The following is a 12,136-nucleotide window of genomic DNA, read 5'->3' as shown; positions in this document are numbered from 1 at the left end:
ATAGAGGTACAAAACTCATCATGGACAAGGTGCTTCATCAACAAGAGGTGGATGTCTGTTGGGCAATTGCATTAACAAGACAACTCCAAACTCTCTTGAGATTACATGGAGTCATTGCTGCTGATGTTGAGCTCTCGATACAGTATCTTATAAATGAAGTGGATCTTCAATGAGTACTGGCGATCGAAGGACTTGGGAAGGAGGGATTCAAAATTTCGAAACAATAACAAGATTTTTTACTGAGGGTGGGCCTGTATTAGAACACGATTGTCCATTTACTTATGACTTACATGCTACCAATCCATGTTTTGATGAAAAGTGCCGTTACAGTGGGGTTGAGATCAAAGTCCACCACATTGATGACAATGATAATAAACAGTTTTTCCTAATCTTTTCATTTAAAAAATAATATTCAAAGCGACAATGATTATAGTCCACTGATTTGGACAATTAAAATTATGTTTCCGTTGTAAATTTATATCTTATAAAATTTTATTTTCTAATTATTTATTTTACTGTAGCTGAAACTGATTTTTGAATCAAATTTGAATCACTGCTTCTTAACTTCACTTGTTGCAGCAACAGTTAAAAGTTATTCTTCTTTTGGGTGTATTACTGAGAACGTAAACTTAATCTTAGAAATTACTTTATATTTTTATTGTTTCCTTTATTAATTTAATGATTCATTTTTTATTTACAGATAATTTATACCCCAATCTTAGTGAGCGTAATCTATCCACACATAAACATGCTATGTTCTATGTAGCTCTAGCATAGATGAATTTGGGGTTCCTCATTGGAATTCCAAGATTCCTATAGCATAAGAAGAGAGATTGTTATTTATGAACAAATAGTGCAGCGAATTGAAGATTAAACAATTATTTTATCTCTTGAAGAGGAATGATTTCTTCTTTCAAAACAGCAACAAAATTTCTGAGTCAGGGAGGACTTGTATTAGATCATGAGTTGTCAGGTGAATCTCATTTTGAAAAGGATTTGATGTGTTGTCTTTCAACATTGTTTGTTGCAGTCGCAATCAACAACTATCCCTCTTTATCGCAAATTGACGATGTAAGTTTGTTTAAAATATTTTTGTATATACTTATTATTTTTGTTTCGAGTTCCATTGTTACATTATCGGCTAATTTATTTATTTGCAGACCATTTATGTGCCAGCCCTAAGGGAAATTATTAGTGAACGTCGAGAAAACCTAGAGCATGTTATGTAATACAGACGAGAATGAGATTCCCTATTTAAGAATTCCAAGACTCATATGGGCCAACAAGAAAAGTTGGATTTAGAAATCTTTGACAAATCATTAGATTTCAAAATCAAGCAAATAGATTTTAGAATCCATGATACAGATTTCAAAATGAAAATTTATGGATTATCATAAATCAGATAACTGGATTTGAAGTTCTCATTATTGCTTCTTCAAACATATACTCTCACGGAATATTAATAGCATCAATTAGTAATACAACATCTAATGCATCGTCTTTAGTTATATAAGAAATATTTCTTTTTCTGAAATTTTTTGTTGTCCAAGAAATTATGGATTCATGTTTGATAATGTATAAATTTGATTAAAAAAAGCTTAAGAACCTATCGAAACAAGTATGACCATACTGCCAAGTTTGATAAAATTCAATTTTCTTGTTTCATTTGATAGTGTTTCTTCTTGATTTATGATTGCTTCTGTTATGTGAATCACAATAATATGACAACTAACTCAATATGTTGTATGAAAGCCACGTTTTGTTTCCAACTCTTTTGAAATTAGTAGGGGTTATTGGTTCTACTATTTTCATGGATTTAGAAAAAAAATTGGATTTAGAAATCTTTGACAAATCATCTGATTCCAAAATCAAGCAAATAGATTTTAGAATTCATGATATAGATTTCAAAATTAAAATTTGTGGATTATTATAAATCAAATAAATGGATTTGAAGTTCTCATCATCGCTTCTCCAAACATATACTCTCACAGAAAAATAATAGCACCAATTAGTAATACGGCATCTAATGCATCGTCTTTATGCTATAAGATATTTTTTTTTTCTGAAATTTTTTGTTGTCCAAGAAATTATGGATTCATGTTTGATAATGTATAAATTTGATTAATAAAAGCTTAAGAACCTATCCAAAAAAGCATGACCACATTGCCAAGTTTGATAAAATCCAGTTTTCTTGTTTCATTTGATAGTGTTTCTTCTTTATTTGTGATTGATTCTGTTATGCGAATCACAATAATATGATAACTAACTCAATATGTTGTATGAAAGACATGTTTCATTTCCAACTCTTTTGAAATTAGTAGGGGTTATTGGTTCTACACTTCTACTATTTTCATGGATTTAGAAAAAAAATTGGATTTAGAAATCTTTGACAAATCATTTGATTTCAAAATCAAGCAAATGTATTTTAGAATCCATGATGGATGAGTTTACTACAAACTGGACAGATATAGTTGCTCAAATATCGGATGCAAGGCTAGAAAAGATGAATGGTTTTGTCTTGAGATATGTTTTTCAGGCCATAAGAGCATCTCCAAAAAGGAACTCTATTTTGAAGTTTCCAAAACTCTATATTTGAAGTTTCAATATGTTCTTCTCCAAAAGTAAAACTTCAAACCTAACTTTAAAATTATTTATATTTTACACTATAGTCCTTATATTTGTCATAGTTGATTTAAATTCATAAAACTTCTATAAATAACTAGTACATATATATAAATATTACAGAAATATTAATTAAAAAAATATTACACTAAAATATAAAATTATAAATAAAAGTACATAATTAAATATTAAACTGCAAGCAAATACTACATTATTCCATAAAATTATTTCCATAATGCTCACATATATGATCAACTAGTGCATTTCGAAGTAAGAAATGATTCTTTTTATTTTTTATTTGTAGATTACGAGCCAAATTTTTTTGAAATAGAATATCCTCATAATATGGCTGTTGATAGTTTGATATCATCAAACGAAAAAACCCTTGATCTTTTAAACGAAAGTACAACAAGCAGGGAAAAATATCATGAGATGATTGAATTACGACTGCAAAATAAAGCAAAAAAGTTAGCTTGTAAAGAAGTAAAATTGGAAAATAAAATATTGCTAAAAAACTTAGCTTTTGTCGATGATGTTAATATTCGTGAATACATTCGATCTGAACAAGAAAGAATCATACGAAAAATGCGTCAAGAGCAACAACAACAATCATCTTCGGTTACACAAAATTTATTTGGACAATATTTTGGAGATTTGGGAGGTTCCAAAGCAAATTTACCAGACTATTAGTGTTGTTATAATATGTCTTTTTAATAAGTTTTTATCATAGTTTTTTGGTAATATTCTTGTTGTTTAATTCTAGTTTTAAAATATTATAAATCTTGTTTCAAATTTTTTTTATTTAATTTCATGTGTAAAACTTAAATTTATAAAACAAATTTGAAATATTTATAAGATATAAAAGTTTTAAGGATTAAAACAATAAACAAAAAAAAATATTTAAGAATAATAAATATGTCATATAATTGTAAGGACCAAAATGCAAATAAAAAGATGAAACTTCAAATTTGAAGTTTTGAAAAGTGAAACTCTATATTTGGAGTTTCACTCTTCAAAACTTCAAATTTGAAGTTTTGAAGTTCCTTTTTGGAGAGCAAAAAACTCTATATTTGGAGTTATAGAGTTTCTTTTGGAGATGCTCTAACTGTGAAAGTGTTGAAGAAGCTGGAATGTGGTCTCTAGCTCAACAAGTAGACGAGGAAGATGTGGAGATTGAAAGAAGTCAGTGCAGTAGAAACATTGCTTGGATTGAGCAAAGTGAGCAAGGAGTTGGGGGCAGCCTGGATTGATCGGGATTGGGAAGGAAAGTCATTCTCCACAGTATAAGTTAAAAGATTTTTTCTTGATGTGGAGAAAGCACGAAAAGTCATAGATTTGAGGAAGTGGAATTTGCTTGTGGTTTCAATGACTTTGTTCAAGCTGTTCAAAATACTGATGAATATCCTTCACTGCAGTACCAGGTTATGGAAGTGGATCTGTACCTTGATGATTGGTGGCTTGTGTTTGAACATCAGCAAACAAAGGAGTTACATTCATTGATCAAAATGCTTTTAAGCGGGCTCTGAAGTCTGGCTGTCAGGTTGCTTGAGGATGAACGTATCTCTTCCTCTGTTAGTTTGGTAGCTGGTGTGAAAATCTTTGTAAATGATGTTTCAAACGTTTTGGTTTATAAATATAATCCAGTTGAAAAAAAAAAGAATAACAACTGTTTTATTCCAACACTAAAAATGTTTATTAGCGAGTCCAAAAAAAGAATAACAACTGTTTTATTCCAACACTAAAAATGTTCATTCGCGAGTTCCGAACGATACAATGAGGCAATGAGGAGATTATGCTTCTGCTCTACCTAAGCAAATCGGATAATAATACGAAGATAACTAATATTAAATTTATGTCTTTTTTTTTGACAATTATTAGAGTTATGTTTACCATCCACACACACACAAACAAAAGGGTCATCATACATTGAGCTTTTTGATGGCGCCAAGTGATAAAATCAAGAAAGGCTGCATTGATCAAAGAGCTTCTCAGTCTTTTTGAGAGAGAATGAGCCTCCTCTCCTTCATAAAAGCCCTGACCTCGTCTTCAAGGTCCTCTTCATCCTCTTAAAAGCCGCGACCTTCTTCATGATCCTCTTAATCCTCTTAAAAGCCATGACCTTCCACCCAATCTCGGGAGCAAACTCGATGATATGAGCTACAATACACAATAAAGACAGAAGTCATGAGAAGTTCAACCTTAAAAATCAAGAATCAAGAAAAACATTTGATGTACCTGGGACGGTATAGCCAATACGACGAGTTTGAGTTTGACCGGGGATAAGGGGAGGGTTAACTTCTGACCTTGGCTAAGCTCCTAGTAGTTATTCTGAATCCTCTCACTTCACTTCCATGAAGACCCAGCGCCAAAGCTTCTCCTATTAGCACGGTTGTTGGGAGTAGAAATGTAAACATGTGTTATCTCTCCACAAGAAGAGAAATGTGTTCTCAAAACACTCTCGACTTCATCTGCAGGAAGGGAAGTGTCATACCCCTTAACCATAATGCCAAACCTACTGCAGTAATTTTTTTGCATGTTATCAACAAGACAACATTTTTTACAGATTAAAAAAAAAGGAAAAATAAAAATATCAGCTTACAATTTTTTGTCGTTGAGTAGGGCGTCAAACAGAGATTCTTTATAATGTGATGCCATCAGGTATTCCCAGTGGCGGAGCCACATTGTGTGAGAGGGGGGCATTTTCCCCCAACAACTTTTTAAAATTCCATGTAAATCTCTGAATAAATTCAATATGCCCCCATTGTTTTGATCAAATATACTTCTAATCCATCCACTAATTTTACTCATGCCCTCAACAAAAAATTTATCTGCCTCCGCCCCTGGGTATTCCTCCTCTTCTTCTTCGGGTGCAGCCTTAACAAGGGCATTCCAATCTCCGATGTCACTTCCATTAAGTTGCAACACTTTCTCTTCTGCGCCATGTCCAAGAAGAATAACAAAAGCACGTACTGTTGTAACAAAGACCAATTATTTTTAGCTCACAACACATATACTATTATATTATGTCACAAATATTAAGCTACAAACCTGTCGACAATGGGGTCTGTTGGAACAATAACCCTAAATTCTTCGCCACATGATTCGAAGTGATTAACCAATTCTCTCTTGATTTCATCCTCAGGTCGGTAAGGGTTGAATCCTTCAACAGACATCCTAACCCTAATTCGCATCAGATACCCAAAAAAAAAAATTATCAGCAATTAACAACACATACAAATATATTCAAACAAAATAAATAAAGCAATCAATTACCGGGGCCTTGAGCTCTTCTTGATGAAGGCCTCCACAGCAGCCTCACTTTCGAACCTTATCGGCCCCTAAAATACAAACATATGTAGTCAGATATTCTTCTTAATTTCCGAATAACGAACCTTTAATAGAGAAAAGAGATCCGAGTAGGACGAATTCCCAAGGAGAAGAAGATTTACCTTGGCGACGGATCTATACTGGCTAGAGTACGTGTCCATGGAGAAGTTGAGAACAGACAATAAGTCAATAACCCTAATAAGCTGCCCCCGCTTTGCTAACCCGTGTGTTCTGCCTTTTTCCATTCTTTTAATTATAGATATTTTATTTTTCCAAATATTTTGTAACAAATAAATAAATATATTATTCGTTTCATCAACTTTGGCTAGCTTTTCTACTAATAATAAGGGCTATTAATACTAAGATAATAATATTAAACTTTGGCATTAAACAAAGAGAAATTTTCTAGGATAACTTTTAAAAAGTTTTCGTCACAAATATAGCCTACAAGACTCAAAATGACTAAAATGTTTTATTAAAAGGTATGTTTTTGGGTTTAGGGTTTAAAATTTAGGGTTTATGATTTAGAATTTAGAGTTAAGGGGGTGGAGTTTTGGGGGTATGATTTCAAATGTTAAAAATTAAAAAGTATTAAAATTTTCAAAATAAAAAAAAATATTTTAGTCATTTTATTTTCTGAGGCAACTTAGAAAAATCTATTTGAAAGAATTGCCTTTAAACATAAGTAATAAAGCCTTAAGGTTGCATTGTATTATCACACGATTTATTATTAAACACTAAAATGCTTCTTAGAGCAACCTCAACGGTACAATACCCTTTTGAGGTTTTGAATGTTAAAATATTATTATTTTTATAATCATTTTAGTTTTTATTTGAGTTTTAGTTTTTTTTTTAAAAGACTGTCCAATTAAAAATATACATTTGTGCTCGCAGGTTTTCATGGATATTTAGAAAGTTGTGTTTAAGAAATTTTCATATTTTTCTTTCCTACATTAATTAGTTATTTTTATCTTTTAAATATGTTAGATATTCTATTAGAAACCACTGTTGAGATTGTATACTCTCTTATATTTCTCTTTCCTACATTTACATTATTTTTATCCTTTAAATATTTAGATATCCTATTAGAAAACTGTCCAATTAAAAGTATACATTAGTTAGGACTATTGGTTCCCATGGACTATATATAAAAATTTGTGTACAGTCAATGGATTCGAAGAATATTGGTATGCATCTCCAATAATTTTATTGCAAAAATTGTATTCTATAATGATACGGTGGTGCTTATATGATATCTATATGAAATGTACGTCGTTGATTACTATATATAACGTTGATACTGTTGTTTAATTGAATCTATATAAACCTTCGACATACCAAGCACGACGTTCGGGCCAGTATCAAATTTGATTTACAAACAAACAAATGAATCTTTGCTTCTTAAACATTCGATGTGTTACTTGGTCAACTTTTTCGGTATTAAACATGGCCGCACGATCAAAGTTGAGGAACATGCCCAAATTATGGAATCGTATGTATAATCTCATACTTGTACGGGTTGATTTTTTGGGTGCAGTTACGTAAAAGTCGCTCACAAACCACATGAATTTCGCAACAGCTAATTAAAGAGAAAATGCATCAAGAGAAAGTATCTTTAAATCTTAATGGTAAGGGGTGGTACACTAATTGATCTCATTAATGTATCTCGAATGTCATTTTATATGAATTTAAATATTTCCAAAATATATGTAACCGAAAAGTTTTGTTAAATTACTTGGCGAAGATTTTATCAGTCACTTGTTTCAACGACTGGATTTGAAAAAATATAAATTTGTCAGCCTCGTACAATCAATTTCAAAATAAATCATATTTATTCAACGATAAATTCAAAAATATGAAGGAATTGTTTCTCATTTCTTATATATATAGAAGCCCTTGGAGAAGAAAAAGTTCTCAACATTCTAAAAATTCTTTTTTTCAATATATATCATTTCTCTTAACTCTTTTAAAATACTAAAAATAGTTAAGAACTTATGATATATGGTGATAAATAATCAAGTCCACTCCACACCTATCTATTTATATTACCTGGTAATTCTGTGACGCGATAATTGTGAAAGTAGACAAAGAAAGAAGAAGCTACTTTGAAAAAACATCTCGATGCTAATTGAAGAATGAGAAACATCTCAATCTCCGAAGACTTTTCTCCTCCAGACTGTACAATAAAACACCACTTGTGACTTGTCTACATTATTATATTAAAGGTTTTCACACCTACAATTTCATGCTCTTTTACCATTGACTATAAAACATCTGAAACCTCCCAAAAAGTCACCAGGATCACCATCAACTCCGTGAAAGAGGAAAAGATTGACATGGCCGGAGCTTACGGTGCAGACTTACCAAAGGTTCCTGAATGGCTCAACAAAGGAGACAACGCGTGGCAGCTCACGGCGGCGACTCTGGTCGGTCTACAGAGCATGCCAGGTCTGGTCATCCTCTACGCCTCCATCGTCAAGAAGAAATGGGCCGTGAACTCCGCTTTTATGGCTCTCTACGCCTTCGCCGCCGTCCTCCTCTGCTGGGTCCTCCTCTGTTACAAAATGGCTTTCGGAGACGAGCTTTTGCCTTTCTGGGGAAGAGGTGGTCCCGCCTTCGACCAAGGATATCTCAAAGACAGAGCCACGGTCTTGAAATCAGTTTATGTCCAAAAAGTGATATTGTCTGAATGAGATAAATATCTTTGGTTGACTCTTTTGTTTTTTTCTTGTCTTTGTAGATCCCATCAACGGTCAAGAAGTTTGGGAACGGGACTATAGAGAGAGAAGCGGTGACGCCGTTGTTTCCGATGGCGACTTTGGTGTATTTTCAGTTCACTTTTGCGGCGATAACGACGATACTTGTGGCCGGGTCGGTGTTGGGGAGGATGAATATTAAAGCGTGGATGGCATTTGTGCCGCTGTGGCTGATCTTTAGCTATACAGTCGGAGCTTATAGTATATGGGGCGGAGGGTTTCTTTACCATTGGGGAGTTATTGATTACTCCGGTGGTTATGTGATTCATCTCTCCTCTGGTGTTGCCGGCTTCGTCGCCGCATATTGGGTATGTTTCTTTAAAATTAAATATCCATTATTTTATGTTATTTCCACGAATCACATTCAATTACATTTATCTGAGTTGTTTAACATTTATGATCAAAATAAATGTAGATATTTTTGTTGTGAGTAGTTGTATTTTTTTGACCACTGGATTATTATTCCAAGTTTTATAATAAATATTGTTTTAGGTAAATACATGAAGATTTTAAAAGCACAAATCTTTTAAAAATATTGTATTTACTATATAAATTAAATAAATTTGGTTAAACATGAAAAATTTGCAGTATCTTGTTAGTTATAAAATATGTAGTACACATAAAAGTTGTTTGGAAACATAAAAATAACTTCAATTTAGAAATACAAAAAAAAACTGTAGAAAAACGTATACCATGAAAGAGAAGGTCTATTTAAGGATAGGTTATTTTTAGTTAGTTCGGATCATGTTGGTATTAAATTCTCAGGCTAAAACTTTGTTTTTATTATCAAAATAGATAATAAATATTTGGTTTTTAAGTAATGTAATAATAATATTATACTGGTTTTGTTGAAAATATTAATGTACGGTAGACGACATGGTCATAGACTTGGAAAATTTCTAACAGTATATTTTGATGTAGACTCATCCTGAAATACCAAGTCTTGTTTTGCTTTTACTTTCGAGATGATTACGTATTCAAATTTCAAGGTTCTTAATTAATTTATAAAATCAGTTTAATGATTGATCGGTCCACTAACAAAAAGTAATTAATTTGCAAGTCATAGATAGTTTAAACAAAACCATTTTAGGATTGGACAACTCGATATTAGCTTACATAGTATAATCAGCTCAGATAAAATTTAATTAGAGAAGACTAATAACTTTATGTTTATGAAGTAATTCAATTTTGTTTCCCTGTATTCTGCATTTGTCGCACATAAAGTCAAGTCAATTTCACATGATACGACGTATAAATAAGTCTAAAAATAACTATGCCAAATAAAAATAAAAATGGTTATCTAAAAAGCAAATAGTAGTTGAGAAAAGAGTCGTACCATAGTTGCATTATTGAATTCATTTGGTTATACTAAATAAATTAAATTCGATGTGTGACATGTGTAGGTGGGACCTAGGCCTCAAGCTGACAGAGAAAGATTTCCTCCGAACAATGTTCTTTTAATGCTTGCCGGAGCTGGGCTTCTATGGATGGGATGGTCCGGTTTTAACGGCGGAGCTCCATACGCGGCCAACTTAACCTCCTCAATCGCGGTGCTCAACACCAACCTCTCCGCTGCCACAAGCCTCCTCGTATGGACCACACTCGATGTCATCTTCTTTGGCAAACCTTCTGTCATCGGAGCCATTCAAGGCATGGTCACTGGTCTCGCCGGCGTTACTCCCGGAGCAGGTCTCATTACACTTTTAATCATGTTTAGTATTTGTATAGACAAAGAAATATGGGAACTAATTGTAACACTACGTGGTTAATTTATTATGTTGCAGGGTTGATCCAAACATGGGCAGCCATAATAATTGGAATATTCTCAGGATCAGTTCCATGGGCCTCTATGATGATCCTTCACAAGAAATCCACTCTCCTCCAACAGGTGAATTATCTTCACCCTTCAAACTTTTTATTTAACTTGTGTTTCATGAAATTTTAGATGTATTTCGTATATCATTATTAGATAAATGTTTCATTGGGTATATATTTTTGTGAGGAAATCCATATTTTAATGTTAATATATCAATTCTTGAATTAATGCGCCTTTTAATCAAACAAAACTCTGAAATGTGATATTCAGGTGGATGATACATTAGCGGTATTCTACACACACGCAGTAGCCGGGATACTAGGTGGAACAATGACCGGCTTATTTGCACATCCTGATCTCTGCAAGTTGTCACTTCCTAACCCAACCAATGGAGCTTTCTACGGCGGCAATGGGGGCAAACAGCTTTTGAAACAGTGGGCCGGAGCTGTCTTTATTGCTGTATGGAATCTGGTGTCGACGACTCTCATACTTCTTGTTATCAAGATGTTTATACCATTGAGAATGGCTGAGGAAGAGCTTGGGATTGGAGATGACGCTGCTCATGGAGAAGAAGCTTATGCTCTTTGGGGAGATGGAGAGAAGTTCGATGCCACAAGGCATGCCACACAGATGCAACAGTTTGAGAGAGATCAAGAAGCTGCTCATCCTTCTTATGTTCATGGTGCTAGAGGTGTTACCATTGTTTTATAAAAAAACCTCTTTATGTGCTTTCATTTAATTTTTGTCTCTCTTTTTCTTTTGGTGTTGTAGTGACATGAAAGAGTGATATGTTTTGTATAGGTAAAAACTCTAGTATTCAATTTCTTCTACTGTAACTGCAGTTAACAACCATTTATTATGTTGTTAAAATGATCTTGTGCAATTTAAACTCATGCTTTGGAGTCGTTTGTATTGGATATATTTTCTTCATGTTTTCTTTATGCCAATAACAATTTTATATTCGCCAAAAAACTTTGCAACTTAATGATGTTAGAACAGAACCACCACTATATTTAACTACTTATGAGTATGACCACCACATCACTGTTTCTAGTCTTTTAGGTCTAGACTTTATAGTTTTTGACTAATGTGTCAGTGGTAATGTGTTAAACCAAAGTTCACTCTGGATATTAGAATGGACTCTTTTCTTTAAGAAAAAGTCGGACATGTAACTCTTAAATCGAGATTCTCTTAGGATCATGGGTGACGTACATGTGGTAACCCTTACATAAAATATTAGTGTTTTGAAAAAATTGAACACTAATAAAAAAATTGTGTGAAGCTGTCTCTATGATTGTGTCACCACTTTCTATTTGTTTTATTGATTTTAAAAATATCTTCGTATTTTATACGATTTTCAAAAGTTTTTTTTTATTGGATTACTCTATCTTATTATTTTTAGAACAATTCTCTCAAACAACCATTTTAAAATTTTATCATAAAACAGCATTTGAGTAAGAAAATGATTAAATAATATTTTTATTTTAAAATTGTTAATATTTATTTTTATTGTTTAAAATTTGAAACCAAATCTTTAATAACTCACTCCTTAATTCTAAACGTAAAAATATATTTTTACTTTTTAATAAAATTTATTTTGATCATTTTTTTCATT

At 32.5% G+C, this 12,136-nt stretch overlaps 1 protein-coding gene and 2 long non-coding RNA genes across 3 annotated transcripts; 1 reads left to right on the top strand and 2 right to left on the bottom strand.

Moving 5' to 3' along the window:
- Positions 1-4,331: 4,331 nt before the first annotated feature.
- Positions 4,332-5,288, bottom strand: LOC106450354. Its single transcript, XR_007339271.1, has 3 exons — positions 5,222-5,288; positions 4,858-5,137; positions 4,332-4,779 (listed from the first exon to the last, which is right to left on the bottom strand). It is a non-coding gene; the product is annotated as an uncharacterized LOC106450354 (long non-coding RNA).
- A 177-nt stretch (positions 5,289-5,465) lies between these two features.
- On the bottom strand, positions 5,466-6,146 carry LOC111215393. Its single transcript, XR_007339272.1, has 4 exons — positions 6,072-6,146; positions 5,896-5,960; positions 5,671-5,796; positions 5,466-5,591 (listed from the first exon to the last, which is right to left on the bottom strand). It is a non-coding gene; the product is annotated as an uncharacterized LOC111215393 (long non-coding RNA).
- Positions 6,147-8,058: 1,912 nt separating this feature from the next.
- Positions 8,059-11,481, top strand: LOC106447666 (ammonium transporter 2). Its single transcript, XM_013889640.3, has 5 exons — positions 8,059-8,597; positions 8,690-9,013; positions 10,109-10,394; positions 10,490-10,593; positions 10,792-11,481. The coding sequence occupies exons 1-5, from the start codon at positions 8,286-8,288 to the stop codon at positions 11,230-11,232; spliced, it is 1,467 nt and encodes a 488-aa protein (XP_013745094.1). The 5' UTR covers positions 8,059-8,285; the 3' UTR covers positions 11,233-11,481.
- Positions 11,482-12,136: the final 655 nt, after the last annotated feature.

This window comes from Brassica napus, chromosome A4 (genome assembly GCF_020379485.1).
Source record: "Brassica napus cultivar Da-Ae chromosome A4, Da-Ae, whole genome shotgun sequence".
NCBI lineage: Eukaryota > Viridiplantae > Streptophyta > Magnoliopsida > Brassicales > Brassicaceae > Brassica > Brassica napus.
The sequence above is the reverse complement of the archived record's forward strand: the minus strand, read 5'-3'. Positions and strand labels throughout refer to the sequence as shown.